The sequence below is a fragment of the Molossus molossus genome, unplaced genomic scaffold, assembly GCF_014108415.1.
Source record: "Molossus molossus isolate mMolMol1 unplaced genomic scaffold, mMolMol1.p scaffold_m16_p_7, whole genome shotgun sequence".
In the NCBI taxonomy this organism is placed as follows: domain Eukaryota; kingdom Metazoa; phylum Chordata; class Mammalia; order Chiroptera; family Molossidae; genus Molossus; species Molossus molossus.
The window spans coordinates 75,220,209-75,239,356 of NW_023425401.1; the positions used below are offsets into that span (position 1 = coordinate 75,220,209).

Consider the following 19,148-nt stretch of genomic DNA (forward strand, 5'->3'; position numbering starts at 1 on the left):
TAACTTTGACACTCAGGGGTCAAGGTTACAAAACCATACTTTATTACACCAGTAAAGTTTGATATTTTTTCGTTTTCCATTATCCACCCTAAAAGTTTCTACTTCCCTTTTAGCATTCTCAGAATTTCAGTTGCTCTGGGGCTGGGCTGGGAAGAGTAGTTGGTGGGAGTGGGGCGAAGGGGTGGGGGAGAACTACTCTTGGTAGTCTTGGACCAGCCAATGAACTCTTTTTCCTAGCCTGAGGAAGAACGCCTCTCTGCCCTGTGGTTTTGGCCCCCTGACCTAGCGCCCCACGCAAGGGAGCACCGAGTGTGTCAGGTTGGGGTTTCAGGCCAAGAGTTCCAGGCCTTCTCATCCCGATATGATGAAAAGGTGCAATAGAAGGGAAGTGTTTTAGGAGTTTAAGAATGGTGGAAGGGGTAAAAAGAGGCAGCGGGGGAAAAGTCCCGATTGCAAGAGAACTGGCTAGGAGAGGGGCGGAGCCCCGGTCAGAGGAGCAGCCACGGCCCGATTGCCATCACTGCGCTGAGCCAGAGGCAGGCGGGGAGGTACAGGCAGGGGCGGCCTCCACTGTGAGGCCACCAGGGCGAGATGCAACCTTTGCCGGAGCCTCACTAACTTTTCCGGGCGGAAGAGGAGGAGAAAGGGGCCTTGAGCGATTTGGGGGTGGGAGAATAATGAGGTAGGTGCTGGTCTCTCCGGCCCGGAGGAGGAAGGCTTTAGTCTCTTCCCTGGAGCTTCGCCTAACCGCCCCCCCCCCCCCCCCGCCCGTCCCCCAGCAACTTCCTGAGACTCCGCAGCTTGCCGGTAAACCGTTTTTCTCCCTTGTTTCAAATCAAAACTTCCCCGGGGTGGGGTTTAGGGGAGGGAAGCGTAGGGGGAGGGAATGTTCCGCGGGGGTGGTGTGCTTGTCTCTAAAACCCCCTCTTTTCCCCACCAGAAGCAGTCAGTTCCCTGCACCCAGCACTTAACTGCCCTTCAGCGTCCGCCCGGCGGGGCGGCCAGCTAGACCGCTGTCGGTGGAGCAGCCCATGTCAGACGCAGGCGAAGCCCTAGCTCCGGGGCCCCAACAAGGGGAGGAAGCGGACGATGGCCGCCTGGGCGCCCCCGCCCACGGTGAGTGCGCGCTTGCAAGTTGCAAGCTTCTTTGTTGTTGTTGCATTTTAAATTTTGTTCACACATTTATCGATTGGAGTGTGCATATATGTGTGTGTGGGAGGTTTGTGATGAGGACATATACCTGCCTCATAGTTGTGAACTTTTTGCACAGTGTAACTTACTCAAAGCAAGTTCTCCAAGATTCCTGGCCTAGATCAACAACTGGATAGGAGGGCGGGATCCGCTGGTCCCTCCACTCCCCTTGCATTTGGCTGTGGAGAAACAGGATGGCCGGATTGCTTCTATTTTAAGCTTATGGACTGAAGGGCCTCAAATGTGTGAGTTCTGAAACAGCTCTCCTTTAGGTCTCTTCAGTTTTTGTCTTTATCAGATCCAGGCCTGTCTCTGTACTCAGAACAAGAATGCATTCCCTTCATCTTCCTGTTTCTTGTGGGATACTCAGCAACTGGGTTTATAATCCAGGTTTCTGTGACCAATTGCTTTGTGATGGTTTGTGCATATGTTGTCAGTAACTGTTTTGTTTTTAAATAAATATTCCTTTAAAGAAACACTTTCCAGGAATGAATTAACTCTTATATGTTCTAAAGTGTAAACACGTGCTGACTATAAAATACTCTTGTTTCTGAGAAACTTATATAACAAGCTTATAAACAAGTCAGATTGCCCTTCTTCTCTTCAAGGTAACAACAGGTTTTCATTGGTGACCAAGAAAGAGCAAGGGCCTTACTCTTCTGATGTATTTTCCTCTTAGGGTGGTTCTTACTTAAAGAGTTGTGATACTGATATGAACTCAATACTTTTTCCACAGCTCAAAAACTTACTTTATACTCCTAACTTTAAGTATATCTGATAGCTACCCCCACACCTCTCCACACCCTTTGACAGTAATGCAATGGGGTCTTTGACATTTTATTTTAAAGGCAGAAAAAAATGGAACAGAAGTGAATGTTTAACCTATAGTGGATAAAAGCAGAAATCATCAATGGCTGAGTTAAAATGTTCTGACATTCAGGACTGTTAAATCGAATCACGTTCATCATTGTTTTTTGCTTCTAAACAGTGAGTCGTTTTTTCTAAACAGAGAAAATCAGAGAACTAGAATGGATAAACATATTTTCCCAGAAGCAGCCTCTGTTCTGCACATTGTATTGCCAACACAATCATTTTCCTGTCTTTAGGCATGTCACTGTAGTCATAGACCCATTGGTGGGCTTTTTATTTTCACAGTTTAGCTGTTAAACACTAATGTTTAACAATGCTGATGTCCAAAATCAACATCAAACATACTAGGAAAACAATTAATTTGGGGATTTTTGATGTCTACCATGTCCAACTTTAATAGTATGCATTTTTAACATCATCCAAAAGACCTTGCAGTGATACTTAATTTCACTCTGCAGACATAATGCTGTAAGATATCACATGATCTGATTTTAAGAAGCAGACATCTAGAATGGTCTGAAGAAGAATGTTGGCTTTATACAACACACACAGCATCAGTGTGGAACTCTTGGGATAGATTTTACCTGAAAATTGGATTAACCTCAGCAACAAAATTGCTTTTTAAGTTTGTTTAACTTTAACTCAGAACATCCTTTTAAATAGGGATCAATTTAATTGTAAATAGAATGTTAGTTGATTTAAAAAAATAAAATTATAAGGATCTTCTTAAAAGACTGTGTTTCAAACTGGCAATATTGAAAGAAAAAATTTTTTGAAGAGAGTGGGTAGGGAAAAAGCTTCAAGATGTAGGCTTCCCTGGTTAGATTGGTTTTATTGGTAAACACATTGGTGAAGAAGGTTTGCTAACAGGCCACTCTACTCCTAAGTACTTCCTCAAATTCTTTTATCTTCCTAATATCCTTGGATTTTTAATCATCTTTTCTGAAAAATAGCTTAGTAATTCTCTGGTAGGATGTGACTGCTTAGGTAACTGAAATTAATGAACAATTTTATATATTAAAATCGGTGAGAAAAACGAAATGTTTTATGAAACAAGGTACTTTTGCAAACAAAGTTAAATATATATATGAAGACATGATATTATAACCTATGCATATGAAGCTCTGTATACTGCTAACCAAAGATGTAGAAAATTAAAGTTGTAGGTAATTTTAGGAGCCTCTAGTTTGAATTCCCCTTGAAGTCTACAATTCCTTTATAGACTTTATTCTTTTAGGTGGTTAGAAACCTACAGTAAAGTGCATTCTACAGCATTCAGAATTATGAAGGTTTTCCTTATTGTGAGCATAGCTCTATTTCTTTAAAATGTATACCCATTTGCTGTGATTCTGCAAGCAAAATTTGGTTGCTTTGAAAACAATAAAAATATTTTCTGTGAATTTTGAAAATTGTTACAGAGCAAAGACATAGGCTCATATGATCTAGTCTGTAAGAGTGAATCAGGATAGGTATCAGAAGATAGGAGGAGCAGTGCGGATTGTGGGTGCATGGAGAGCTCAAGGCCAGGAGGAGATACTTTTTATCTCCAGCTCATGTTTGTCATTTGGGTTAATATTTTCCAGTATTTCACAAGATATCCAAAATATGGATTTTTATGTATCATATCTCCCTTTTTAAGAGTTGGCATCTAATTGAATACAATTATTGTCTAAGCCAAACAAAACAATAACACCTGCAGGCTGGAAATGGCCTCTAAGCAGCTGATTTGTGATCTCTGTTATAGAAAATAGAAATTTAAGGTACAATTTAAAACTATTTCCTTATTTGTGACTAACTTCTAAAAGATTGATTTGGTATTTGGGCTTATGCAAAGGACCTGTGTAAGTATCTTGATAGGTGAAGGATAATTTGGGCTAAATTTATTTTTGTTTTAAGAGACAATGGATCTTGTAAACATGTTTCATCTAGTTGTCATTTTTATTCTTTTGGATTAAACATCTTAAAATTCATTGTGTTATCAACACTGAAAATATAAGTATATATATATTTTTTTGTATAGTAGTTACTGGAATCCATGTAATTGAAAGAGCCTTTTTTTTTAAATCCTCACCTGAGGATACTTTTTCCATTTATTTTAGTCAGAGTGGGAGGGAGGGAGGGAGGGAGGGAGGGGGGGGAGGGAGAGAGAGAGAGAGAGAGAGAGAGAGAGAGACATTCATTTATGAGAGACACATTGACTGGTTGCCTCCTGCATGACCCCAACCAGGGCTGGGGACCGAACTACAACCAAGGTACATGCACTTGACCATAATTGAACCTGAGACTCTTTGGTCTGTGGGCTGACTCTCTAACTGCCGAGCCAAACTGGCCAGGGCAAAGAGCCTTTTAATTAAGTGCTTCATTCATACATTTGCAACTTGTAACTAGAAGGATCTTTAGAAATAATTTAGTTTATTTAATTGGGTCACTTTTGCCTAGGGAATTTAAGTGACTTGTCCAAGGTCTCATACACAGTCTCTAGAAATCAGGGTGGAAGCACAGATTATAAAGTATATTATATGTCATTGTAATAAATGTGGTTGAAGCAGAGAAATCAATACAACTTTTTCCTACAGATGGATGAATTAAAGATAATGGGGTTTGGATACTATGAATCACTTGTGCTGTTCCCATCCCTGCACACCCCACCTCTACTCCCTTATATTTGTCAAGACTTAGACTGTTGAACTGGAGTGCTGGAATATACTTTAATGTGACAATGTATGATTTCTTCTCTCCTGGGAGAGTCCTTTGAGATTATTAGGCGGACTTTACATAGCAGGATGCAAAATGCCAGTGAAGTTAATTAAAAATAATTTAAAATAGAAGCTAGGGAGAAATCTTCAAGTTGAAATTACATGAGAAGAGATTGGACTTCTAAGTTGAGTAATCTTAGCTGAGTTGTCAGGAATTCATAGTGGCTAATCAGATTTCCTTTATGGGGTGCCTGTTTATTTTGCTTTATCCAATATATGCTTATAATATCCATATTCCTCTACTTTTATCATATTATGTTATCCTTTTGTTAAGGGTGGTATTTTTCAAAGTGTGACTATTTGGACAGCTTCTGTCTCTTGTTATCAGTTGGGGAAGATTATGTCCTCTAGGAGAAAATTGGCAAAGTCTGGAGACATGTTTTTTGGTAGTAATAGGGAATGGGCTGGGTGCTCCTGGCATCTAGTGAGTAGAGGACACGGGTAATGCTAAATATCTTACAATGCAGAGGATAGGATAGCTCCTCACAACGAAGAATGATCTGGCCCAGAATATTGATAGTGTTGAGATTTTATCCTAATCTCTCAAGGCCATTGACATTATTGGCTCAGAATCTCTGGGTGTAAGATTAAAGAATTTGCATTTTTTACAAGTTGCAGGTGCTCTTTATTTTTAGTTGGTAATCATTGTTTTAGAGGTTTTTATCTGTAGAAAGACATGTTAGCTTGATAGATTTTTTAAGTCTTTTTCTTTTAGTAGAAAAGCAATAAATAGCTTTTAAAAAGTCCCCTTTTCAAGTTCCAAACTTTAAACCATATCACTCATGTACATACATTTTCTATTAGTGGTCTACAGCACTTTTATCACATATTAATTGAAAAAAATTATTCTGAGTATTCATCCTCAAAAAAGTTTCTTTTCAAAATTATATATACTGAATACAAATATATTTTGAACATTAACAAAAAAAACAAAGAAAAATGAAAAAGAATGAGATACAAATAAGTAAATAAATAGATTTGTTAATACTTTCTTCTACCACCTCAGTAGATATTCTTGTCCTGCCTCACTGTACTTCTCTTTAGTGATCCCAGTATTATACAATAATAAGGAAAGAATTCCTAAATTGCACATGAATTGTAGTCATTTGTGAGTTGGATTTTTGGAACCTGGATTATCTTTTCTTATAGAAACCGAGTGATACATTATATTCAGTTCCATAGTAAATATCAGAAGATTGTTGAAATTAAATTTTATTAAGTTTCATATGTTTACAGTGATAAATCACAGAGAACATAATACTGGCAAACAAATACAAATAACCAAATATAAAATTAAGTTGAATAGAGACTGTTTTAAAACACTTTTGAATATAGGATTTTGAACAAGGGCAGGCTTAATTAGAAAACTATAGAAACTTGTCTAGATTTGGAAGATAATTTAGGGGTATTTTCAAGCACCTTAGAATTTATACTCCCAATTCCTTTCTATGTGTGAAGGAACTAATGTGCATTTTGTAAGTTTAGTTATAGAAGTGCAAGGCTTAGCTAAGCATATTCATTTTCCTCTTGCTAAGAAAAAGAATCACATGAGTAAAAAGAGGATATAGCTGGGAAAAAACAAAAAGGGGAAGATGGGAAGAAGAAAGGAAGTGATTAAAGATGTCTCTATATTTAAGAAAGTGTTTAGAAAGGTAGAATTGTTTGAGCTGAGAACCATGAAAAAAAAAGTTCTAGGGGATAGCATGGTATGAGCTGAGCTGGTAACTAGCATGTTAAGGAAGTAGATGATGGGGTAGAATCTTGATTAGGTAGACAACACTACTAACCTTGAAACAGGTCATAAAATATATTTGTGGGATAAATGATTGGGTAAATGAAGGGCTTGATTGCTGTCCAGAACAAGTGTGTGTCAGGGAAGCAAATGGAAATGAAAAGGAACAGTTTTGGTGTCAAGGTGAAGGATGGGAATAGGAAAAGCATATGTGTGTTTTCAGTTTAGGGCACTTGTATAGAGGTTTAATTTTAGTAATGATTTTCATCTCTACCATATCCTTTTTGTTTCTCTTTGGATTGTTTATTTCTGCCTTACTGAGATGTTCTGTAAATGTGCAATATTTATCTATCTATGTAGATATATATGTAGAAAGAGAGGGGGAAGGGGGAGAGAGAGAGAGAGAATGAAAAAAAAACCTGATATATGACAAGTACCAAGAGAAACAGATTGATGAATGAAATCGGGGGCTTGCAGGATGATGGGAGAAACATACTTTTATACATACCTAGAATACAAAGTAGTCTGACTGGTGCTGTAATAGATGCACAAAGAATGTGTGATGGCAGAACATGGGAGAGAAAGCATCTCTAGCTGGGACATTTGGAAGAACCTCAAGGAAATGTTTGATTTGAGTTTGACCAAGAAACATGGTCATAGGACCCAGCTCTGTGGAGATGGGTAATCAAAAGCAAGACTTGGAGGGGATTAGTATAGAATGCTAAACACTTCACTAAGAAGTTGTATGGGTGTATGAAGGAGCAGAGAATGAGGTAAAATTGTAAAGATAGATTAGAGTCATTTTGAGGATGGCCCTGATTTCCCTGCTGAGGAGTTTGCATATTCTTTCCCTAGGCAGTGATAGGCAAGCCCTTAAAAGTTTATGAAAAGGGGAAGGACAGGACCAAATTGAGGCTATTAGGAAAATTAATCTGGTGGCAATTCAAAGGATGATTTTGGAGGGAGCCGCAAGAGTGAAGGCAGTTGATTATTCAGGAGGATGTTACAATAGCATCACAAAAGATTAGAGGATGTAGGCCAACACCAGTGGAACTAGAATTGAGAAACTAGATTTAAAAACAACAACCAAAGTAGGCTAGAGCTCTATCTAGCTGTGAGAGCTGCAAGAATGCATTCATTTTTATTTATCCATCTTTGAATTTCCTAAAACCAGTCACAGTATTCAAATCTTATTGAATTGATATGATTAGACAAAATATTTAATATGGGAGATAGTGAAAAGGTAGACATTTAAGGTAATCCATAGGTTTGCTTTTCAGCTTGAGTGGAAATATAGAAGTAACTGTTGAGTCTTCTTTTGATCGCCTTGGCTCCATAGAACTTACCCTAGGCATGATAACACTAGCCCATTGAAAAAGGGAATTTGCAACTAGGAGAGTGGTGAAGGTCAAGATCAAGATGAAGAGTTCATCACCAGGTAGCTGATGGATTCACACAAGATGAGAGAGAGGACTGAGGACCAGATTTGGGGAAATGACTATACTTTAGGGAGGAGAAGGAAAAGCATACAGAAAAGGTGTTTATTAGGATTGGTCACAAAAGTGTTGGATGTTTAGTGGTCAGGGAAGAGTAGGAAGAGTTTAAGGAAGAAACAAGGTGTAGAGAGGGCTTCTTTTGAATGTGTGGATTTTGAGCATGCATGTCACACATTAATGGAAAGAAAGCCAGGGATAGGGATTAAAGGTGAAAGTGCATGCATGGAGCTGTGGCGTGTTAGGCATTTTTAATTGAAACAGGAGAATTCTGGAAAGGAATGGGATGAAGAGACCATGCTTAGGAAAGTTGGGAACGTTCCCCTTTGAGATGGGGATGGGAGAAAAGGATGAGTAATAATATAGAAAAAAAATTGATATGAAAAGGAATATTGATGGGGGTCGTTAGAATGAGATGTGTGGGAAAAAATCTGGAAGAATTAAGGATTCAGGGAGGAATACTATCTGGGGTAAGCAAAATGACTGCTCAGTAACACAGAGGGCTTAGCTAAGAGTGAGTGGCATGAATTTTTAGTGGACGTGGTCAGTATAGTTGATTGCCTTTCTAACAAGGAGCACGTGGGAGCTTAGGAATAGAAGACAGAATGGATTTTTGAAATTTGTACAAGATTGGAGGTTGGCAAGGTGGTAGCAGTAGGCAGGGGACAAGGGAGGAGGATCATGTATGTGTGGGAAGAGTGTCTTTGTACTAACTGTTCTTGTGTTTCGGCTGTTTGGGGAGCCCAAAAAACCAGAAATACAGTGGGTTAAGATTTCTGGCCAGCAAGAATCATGCCTTGTTAGCCTTGTTTGGTTAGTTATATTCAAGGATTTAATATATGTAACTGAGCGACCTTTACAGGCCTCCTGGGGAAGCTGTAGAATGTTTGGGTGTTTTAGGGCCTTTCCTGTTTCTTTTAATCTTGTTTCCTGAATTTTGTTGAAGTGATTTCATAGAAAGGTCTAATAACAGTGTTCAATTATTTTAATAGGATTGTATTTTTAAAAATTATGTTTTATTGATTTTAGAGAGAGAGGAAAGGAGAAGGAGAGATGTGAGAGAAACATTGACTGATTGCATCCCACACGTACTCAACTGTGAATTGAACCTACAACCTGGGTATGTGCTCTAACTGGGTATCAAACCAGTGACCTTTTGATGCATGGGACGATGCTCAACCAACTGAGCCACACCGGCCAGTAGCATTGTATTTTTATAATAATAAAAGATTAGGGAAAAATATGGAAACATAAATTGACACAATCTAAAATTATACCATTTGTAAATGGAAAATTAGTAGAACAACAATAAACAAAAGACAGAAACCAACCAAATTGTCTTTCTGAGTTAGCTAATTATTCTACTGTGTAAAGGAAGGGGGTGTGATTTTTATATTTTTATCTCCAAAAGTCTATATTCAAATTGTATTAAAGGAGCACTGATTCAGCACTGACTAGATTCTAGATGTGGACAGTTGAACTTGGACGACTTGTTTAATCAGAATTAAAGATGCTGCAGCCTGTCCTGTGTCTTGATCAGTCGATGCTTGTGCAGCAGTGTTCTGAATGCTTCTCTCTCTCCTTTTTGCTCTCTCTGTCTCTCTCTTTGTTCCTCCTCTGACCCCTTTTGCCATTAACACTTTACTGAAGTTACTTAAACTTTTCTTTTTTTTTTTTACATTAGCATACATATCTTCAAGAAGTATTGAGTTATATTTTCTGGATTCTAATTTTAATTACTTAGTGTTCACTAAGTGGGAACTATGAAAAGTCATTTTAACATTAATTTGGTTTGTGGTTTCTACTTGTAGTATACTTCTGTTTTCAGATTCACACCCACATGATCTGAAGTAAGATGATTCATATACATGTGCTTTTGTGCCTGAATTTTTGGTAGTTTCAAGAATAAAGTCTGAAGTAACTTTTCATGCTAGCACATATAATTTATTGTCAACATATATATTTCAAGGAGAAACCCTGCCAACAAATAGTTTTGTGTGCATACAATGTGCAAAGTTTTGTGAAGATTAAAAATGTTGAATACATAGTTTTACCCACAAGGAATTTATAAACTAGTTGAGAGAGAGGATGCCATATAAATATGTGCCAGATTAATTGTAATCCTGTCTCTAAGTATCAATTTAGGATTACCACAAGAACTGTATGATAGATTAGTATATGGCCAGTTGCCAGCTGACTGGTACAAATGGAGCATATAAATTTAGAGGTTGAGAGAGACTTAGGATGGCAAAAAGAAGATCGTTTTGTATGGGTTGGGCTTCTAATGGCCCCAGCTAAAGAATAAACAGTTTGTAAGTGTTTTGGGTTTGGATTATGCAGAGTTGAGCACTAAAAATAAGACAGGCAACTTGCGGTTGAGCAAGTGACAGGCCTTCTGTATGTAGGTGGCAGAGTACAAAGGTACCAGCTTCCTCTCATCACTTTTTCTATTTCAAGATGTAGTCCTCTTTTTTTTTTTTTTTTTAGTGGTGGGTCAGCCTTTGATCTTTGAATCTCTATGAACACAGACCTATGCTGTTCTTATTTCTTCCATCACCCAAGAAACTTGCAGGATCTTTAGTAAGCTTTTCTGAGGGTTTTTACTATTTACCTTTTACTGAACTATAAGATTTAATTATGGAGCATGAAAAAGATATAGGAGTTACCACGTTAATATATGTGCAGTGTTGAACTATATTGGTTTTTCATCAATATGCAAAATATTTGAGCTAAGGAGTATGAGTTCAATCTTTGTGTTAGGAAAGTGTTTGTGATTGAAGGAGAAAAGGATTGAAGCACTTGTAGTAGTGGGTATAGAAAAGGAAGTACAGATTTGAGAGAAATTGGGAAGTTGTAACTAGCAGGATGTGGTACTTGATTATGTTAGGGCAGGGGAAATAAGAGGAAAACAGAGTTAAAAAAAATGATTTTGTGAATACCATTGACCAAGATACAGGCCATAGTTGGAGAAACAGGTGCAGATAGAAGAGAAGTGGAGATGAATTTTAGGAAATGTTGATTTTGATTTACTAAAGATATATTCATGTAGAGTTGAAACTTTATAGGTTAGGACAGGAATCAGGGCTAGGGTAATGGATCTACAAGTTATCCTCTTGGAGGTAACTGAACCAAATCATAGAACCAGAGTGGGTTGCTGGTCCTAAAAAGAATCCAAAGAAGGCAGTGTTCCAGAGAGATGGTCCAGAAAGCAAGAGGCTGAGTTAGAGGGGCTCCCAGTTTTGGCCCTTAGAAAAATGATTGGTAAGGATACCTCCTCTGACTTCTAATCCATAGTCATCATTCTGAAGTCTAAGAAATAAATTTCAAATACTTCTAATTCTCTTATCATTACCTTATTTGTGATCAGATTCAAATTTTACCTTTGAAATGCCTTTACAGATTAACCCCCTTTGGTTCACTTTTGATTTCCACTGGCCTTCATTTTTATTAACCAGAGGGAAATAAGTGTTCTTGATAAAATCACTTGGTATAACTGAGAGGTAACAAAAGTTTTTAAAATTGTTACACTTATAACAGTAATCTAAAGGATGATGTGTGTCGTCATTTTAAAAAGGGAAAGATGACAGAGTCCTCAGTTTCTTTTGGTAATAGGGTTAATTTACTGCTAACTAGGGAAATTGCCATAAATATGGCACCTCTGGATTTCAGCAATCATTAAGGAGATTTTCATGATAGCTTTCTAGACAAGGGTAGGAAGACTGTCAGGCCTGTAAGAGTGAATAGAATGTGAAGGCTCTGAAAATACATTGACCTAATTGGTGGTATTTAACAAAGAGAAGATAAAGACAAAAACAGAAGATATTTTCTAATGTGAGACTGTCACACAGGGAAGATTGGACTTTACTTTGTTTGAATTGCAAAGAGCAAAATATGGTGAACCAGTGAAAATTAATAGGGAAGTAGATTTTAGATGATTGTAAGGAAAGTCTTTGAATAAGACTATTCCTTATTCCTGGAAGTATTCATGCCTAATCCCTTTGGCTTATGTTTGGGGTGTTAGATGTTGAATGTTTTTATCTGAATTTATGTTATCAGGTTGGGCTAAGAGACCTTTATTTCTTAGCCCACATAACTCCAAATTCCATGAGCCTGAGTATTTGGTTTTAGCCTGAGTATACTTATTGTAGAAAGGGCACAATTGAACCTGTAATTGAGGAGGCAGGAGTTTAATATGTCTCAGGTCAGTCATTCTGAAAAAAATACTTTCAAGATAAGGGATTTGAGATTGAGATGTAAGGTGTAAGATGACTGACATAATGTGTCTTGGTCCCCAGCATCACCTTGCTGTCATCTAACATTCCACTACTTTTTTTGAAGTGGAAAGTGCCTAATCCACCGCCCCCATTTATTTAGAACCCTGATTTTTTGATAGTGCATTTTGCACCTATCATTTTCATATTCATATTTAATTGCATATGCATGTAATTTTGTAACTGTTCTCCACTTTGCTATGTGTATAACCCACTATTTTTTTTCCCTTTATTGATTCTAGAGAGAGATAGAAACATTGATGAAAGAGAATATCTATTGGCTGCCTCCTGCGTGTCCCCCACTGGGGATTGGACAGGCAACCTGGGCATGTGCCCTGACTGAGAATTGAATGGTGACCTCTTGTTGCATGGGTCAATGATCAGTCATTGAGCCTCACCAGCTGAGCTAACCCACTCTTCTTTTCCCACTCCCAACTTGTAAACTGGTTGAGTCCAAGTCATTTTTTTATTTTTTAGGATCTAAACACACCATAAATTTTTATTCATTCTTTATTAGTCCTCACTCGAGAATATATTTTTTGTTAATTTTAGAGAGAGAGGCGGGAGAGGGAAAGAGAGAGATACATAGATGTGAGAGAAAAACATTGATCAGTTGCCTACCAAATGCACCCTGACCTGGGATTGAACCCAAAACCTGGGTATGTTCCCCAGACCGGAAATCTAATCCTTGACCTTTCGATGTATGGGATGATGCTCCAAACAACTGAGCCACAGCAGCCAGGGTATACCATCGGCTTTTAAATGCATAAGACCTTGAAGGAATTCATTTTAGATTTTGTTATATGCGCTGGCCGGTTTGGCTCAGCGGTTAGAGCGTTGGCCTGTGGTCCTGAGAGACCCGGGTTCGGTTCCCGCTAAGGGCACGTATCTCGGTTGCAGTTTGTCCCCGGCCCTGGTCGGTTGTGTGGGTGGCAGCCACTCGATGTGTTCCTTTCACATCGATGTTTCTCTCTCTCTCTCTGTTCCTCTCTCTCCCTCCCACTCTACCTGAACAAAAAATGGAAAAATGTCCTCGGGTGAGGATAAAAAAAAAAAAAAAAAAAATTTAGATTTTGTTATATTATTTTTCAAAATATTGGTAATTATAATTAATCAATTAAATTGATTTAAGCTTTTAATTAATTTAACAAACATTTATACTATATCTGTGATCATATAATAACTTATATTTATAAATTTATGAAATTTTATGCATCTGCTTATTCAGCTGTTATAATGCTTTGATTATCTCAACACGTTTTTGGGACAATAAGATTTTAATCTGTTTTAGAACATTAGACAAAGCAGGTAGGTTTTCTTAAAGGTCATGTGGCTTAAAGGAACTTTTTTTTTGATCAGTGAAGAAGTAACATTCCAGCCCTGGCCAGTTTGGCTCAGCGGTAGAGCGTCGGCCTGCGGTCCAGAGAGACCCGGGTTCAGTTCCGGCTAAGGGCAGGTACCTCGGTTGCAGTTTGTCCCCAGCCCTGGTTGGGTCATGCGGGTGGCAACCATTTGATGTGTCCCTTTCACATTGATGTTTCTCTTTCTCTCTCTCTCTTTCCTTTCCCTCCCTCCCTCCCCACTCTATCTGAACAAAAAATGGAAAAATGTCCTCAGGTGAGGATAAAAAAAAAAAAAGAAGTAACATTCCAGAGCCTTAGGTCCTCCTGCAAGCTGCTTTATCTTTGGGTTTTTAAAGGTTACATTTGGGAAGCATAGTAGATTTCCACATTATTCTGAGCCTCAGGAAATGCAGACTGAAAGTTTTTTTACTTTTTCCAGAGAGTTTGGTCTCAGATTGCTTAAGATTTCATTAACCAGAATACACAATAATCATCTGAAATAAGAATGGTATCTGAATGGAAGAGTAACAATGAAATTGTTTAAAGCTATTTTGTTTACAGATAAAAGAGATATGAGTATAGATTGCATAACTAAGAATATACATATTATGTAGATAACAGATGATCTGTCCTAGGTTATCAAATATTTAATTGAAGTAGATAAGAGCTAACATGCAAAAGTCCCAAAATTTAAGCACAAAGAAAGCTGCTTATAGTCCTTTCTTTAAGAAGTAAATGTATTTTACACTGATTATGTATTATGAGGTTTTATACAATTTTATAAGGATATCTACCAAGTGCTGTCATTTTCTTTTTAATGATGTAAGCATATAAAGTATGGATAACAAATAGAAAATGTGTTTGATGAATAGTTTGTGCATACATTCCTCTGCCTAGTTTAGCAAAATATTTGAGGTGGCTTATATGATTACATTTTAAAAAAAGGATTAAAACAGCCCGGCTGCTATGGCTCAGTGATTGAGCGTTGACCCATGCACCAAGAGGTTGCTGGTTTGATTCCTGGCCAGGGCACATGCTCAGGTTGTGGGCCAGATCCCCAGTGGGGGGCATGCAGGAGGCGGCCAATTGATATTCTCTCTAATCGATGATTCTCTTTCTCCCTCTCCCTTTCTTTCTCTCTAAAAATCAATAAACACACATACACACAAAAAAGATTAAAACAGAATAATGAAAATATTGGTAGCTTAGGAGATTCAAACTGGGGAAAAATAAAAATGTACAAACTTAGACTGTAGGGTCAGACATACTTATTCAATCTTGTCTGTAAATTTGAGCCAAGATGAAGTGTTCAATATGGTTTTCATTGTCCATATGGAAAAAAATAATATACAGCTTCTTGGAAGAAGTGATAGTTTTCCTTATATATTCAATCTAGAAACATTTCTTTCATGGTTTTTCATTTAGGGATTATGGAATAGATACTGCTCTTAACAGCCTTGCCCTGGTAAATTTATAGTAGGTTTTAAAAAGGTGCTATTGCAATAACACTTAATAATAGCAAGTGTGAACAAGCCTTTATTATAAACCAGACACTCTGCTTTCCAGGCATGATTCTATTTCTTTCCATACCCACCTTATGATGTAGGTATTGTTATTCCCATTTTGTAGGTGAAGAATCTGACAAAGATTAACTTGCCCAGGATCCACATTACTAGTGGTCTACTACACCATAATTTCAGATCCTGTACTCTTAACCACTTTTCCAGTGCAAGGTGCAATTTAGGGAGTATTTCTGTCCCAGAGAACCTAATGAGAATCTTTTTATTATCAGGAAGAATTCAAATATCTGGACTTTTAGATGACAATATTGTCCCTATTTTTTGGAAAACCTTGGAGTATACAGAACTTTATACTATATTTGAAAGTTCATTAGTAACTTTGACAAGCTGATTTCATCCTCATTCAACATTGCTAGATTCACTCTTAGTTTATCTGTTAAAAACATTTAGCTATTGAGCCCTGGCCGGTTTGGCTCAGCGGTTAGAGCGTCAGCCTGCGGTCCAGAGAGACCTGGGTTCTGTTCCCGTTAAGGGCACGTCGTACCTCAGTTGCAGTTTGTCCCTGGCCCTGGTTGGGTCGTGAGAGTGGCAACCATTCGATGTGTCTCTTTCACGTCTATGTTTCTCTCTCTCTCTCTCTCTCTCTCTCTCTCTCTCTCTCTCTCTCTCTCCCACTCTCTCCCACTCTATCTGAACAGAAAAATGGAAAAATGTCCTCAGGTGAGGATAAAACAAACAAACAAAAGACATTTAGCTATTGAGATAATATATTTTCTTGATGACAAACTGATGGAAAGAATATCTGTCTTTGCGGAGACCGAAAAATGGCGGCGGAGTGAACGGAGCTACACAGACCGTCTCCCAGAACCAAACCGGAATTACAACTATAACACAGACAAATCGACGGGAAAAACCAACAGAAAAGAATATCTGTCTTTAATAATTTGAATGGTTGTATAACAGAAAAGTTTAGTTTACTATTTCTACCTACAGTGGGTATAACTGAGTCTAGTTATAAATAACCTGACAACAGATTTATGTTCAGAATAGCTTACCAATGAACTAACTGACCAAGAATAGAATGTGTTCTCTTTCCTTAGAATTTTGGGGAAGGGCTGAGCATTGCAGTGGGGCTTTCTATACTGGATCGGATATTAAATTATCTGAACTGTAAGATCCTTTCCAACTTTGTATTTTAACATCCTGTTTCCAACTGAATATCTATCTCTAAGACCCACTTTATATTCTCATCAGTAAAATTAAGCTAACGTTTTCTTCTTCATGTCAAATTCATAGTTCTGAAGATCAAATAAATATTATATGTTAAAGTCCTTTGAAAATTGCTAGTACTGTAATTGCAAATATTCATTGATATATTCTTTCAACAAAAGGAAGTATTTTTTTATTTGTACTTATTTAACAACCACATACCAGCTGAGTTGCTATTACATGACACATGTAATATTTTATACATAGTACTATCCATTTTACTTATTTTTAATGTTCTTAGATTTTTCTCTGTTAATCATCATTACATTATTTTATTCCCCAACTGTCTAAGTGAAATTCTCAAAGTTTTAAATTTGGGTAATGCCAACTAGGTAATATGTTATAAAATTTTCAGTTAAATTGAAATTCTACTTACCTAAATCTTTCTCATTCTCCTTCAGCAAAAAATAATCAAGATTGGAAAGAGATTGCTTCTCACCATTCATGCCCTTCTTTAGAAAAATAGCAAAAATAAAGAGTATTGATCCGGTAGGATAGTTATTTCTGAATAGGACATACTGTATTTAAATTCATCATTTAGAACTTTTTATGTAATTGTTTTAATTCAGGCTTGTCACTTTGAACTCAAATCCAGTGCCTTACAAAGGCTTTTCTATGATCTCCTCTACTCCATTCTAAATATCCTCCAATGTGGATATGAAGTTTTGGTTCTATTGTTTCGATCTTGTGCAGAGTTAGATTAAAGAATTTTAGAGCCAAAAAAGGCTTCTGCAAGCATCTAGTTTAGTGCCCTCTTCCCACTGAAGAGAATGAGGCCCAGCTACAGTCATATAGCTGGTCAGTCTTTGAGCCAGAATTGTGACCCAAGGCAGTTTTCATTATCTTTTGTTTTGTACTTGTTTGATTGTTTTATAGGTGTGTTTGATTTTTCCAGCTAGAGGACTTGCAAGGACAAAGCTTTTTTTCTTTATCTAAAGATAATTTCTGCACTTCTTTGTTTGGAGTAGGCACACTAGAAGGCCTGGGAGCTAGCCTTTCAGAAGCAAATGCCAGTAGTATATAAGTATACTTTGTTCTAGTGCTATTTTTAAAATGTCTTCATTATTCATTTTAATATCTAAAACATTATATACTCAACTATTAGTATAACTGATTAGAATTACATATAATTCAGATTTTATATTCTTAAGAGTTGAGCTGACATGGAGGCATAACTAAATATCTGTATTAATTAGTGATTAGATAAAATTGTATTTTCTGATTACTTAGAATACTGTGACAAGGTGATAAGAAGCAAGGTCTTTATATCAATATTTGATAGGCTCTGCTAAGTTTTCTCTGAATTGTTTAGTACTTAAAACAGTGACCTACATATAACCTGGCCATATATGATAATGATATTCACCTTTCCCCCACACCACCCAAATTGAGACCTCTGAGGTTGGAACCTGCGAATCTTTATGTTTAAAGAGCACTACAAGAGAAAAAGAAAAAGCCAAAGAGAACCATTGGCTCAGAACAGCCTAATTGAGATGATGAAGTCTCCCTTTTAAGAGAAAATTGCTAAGTTGGGTAGGAATGCTTATTGGATATATATATAGAAATCTTGTAGAAAGGTAGAGACTGATTTCATGCATCATTGAATTCACTTGCTTGCCTACAGGATTTGTCTTTCAGGCCCATGTGGTAATTGAATTGTAACTATAAACATCCATAAATCCAGAAAGGAACTGATTAAATTGGAACGACTGTGGTCTCTGCTTCTGTAATAGGGAAGTAACACAGCAAACGTGCAGTGATCACAGAATTTGCTATCAGGAACTGCTGTTTTGTCATTGTAATGAGTAGTGGCTGACCTAACCTATTGAAAATTGTAGTAATGTTGGTTCTGTGGCTGGACATCATGGTGCCCATCTTACAATCATTTATCAATTAAATCTCTCTCTACATGCATTTCTTCAATGTTAGATCACCATTAATGAGGCTGCCATATAGGTATTTCTTCTTTTTTTTTTTTTTTTTATCCTCATCCGAGGACATTTTTCCATTTTTTGTACAGATAGAGTGGGAGGGAGAGAGAGGAAGAGACAGAGAGAGAGAAACATCGATGTGAAAGGGACACATCGAGTGGCTGCCACCACATGACCAACCAGGGCCGGGGACAAACTGCAACCGAAGTACGTGCCCTTAGCGGGAACCGAACCCGGGTCTCTCCTGACCGCAGGCCGATGCTCTAACCGCTGAGCCAAACTGGGCAGGGCGATATTTCTTAAATATTAAAAAAATGTTCATAAAAATGTACATACATTAGAAAGTCATAGAACAGTCAAGTGGTCACAGAAGTTTACTTTATAAAATGGAAAACTGGCAATGGACAATTTAAATTTTATACAGAAAACCTTTCCTGAGCCTTGCTTTTAGCTGGGTGCTGTGGATTGTAATAAAAGCCTGACACCAAATTTTGAGCCAAGACATTTAGTTTTCTTTCTTTTTTTTTTTGATATTTTGTTCAGATAGAGTGGGAGGAAGAGAGAGAGAGAGAAACATCGATGAGAAAGGGTCACATCGAATGGTCACTACCCACATGACCCAACCAGGGCCGGGGACAAACTGCAACCGAGCTACGTGCCCTTAGCGGGAACCGAACCCGGGTCTCCCCAGACCGCAGGCCAATGCTCTAAACACTGAGCCAAACCAGCCAGGGTAAGACATTTAGTTTTCAAAGGAGGCAAAGTTGAATAG

General features: G+C 37.7%; 1 protein-coding gene across 2 annotated transcripts in view; it reads left to right on the plus strand.

The window, feature by feature from the left end:
• Positions 1-535: 535 nt before the first annotated feature.
• Positions 536-19,148, plus strand: part of MDFIC (MyoD family inhibitor domain containing) — a 131,048-nt gene continuing 112,435 nt past the window's right edge. Inside the window, exons 1-2 of one of the 2 annotated variants that reach the window (XM_036247248.1) lie at positions 536-682; positions 941-1,116. In XM_036247248.1, coding sequence (XP_036103141.1) covers positions 1,032-1,116 — 85 coding nt within the window. In that variant the 5' untranslated portion in view covers positions 536-682; positions 941-1,031. Of the gene's footprint in view, positions 683-772; positions 808-940; positions 1,117-19,148 lie in introns of those variants that run through there. The other variant, XM_036247249.1, reaches the window with a different exon arrangement.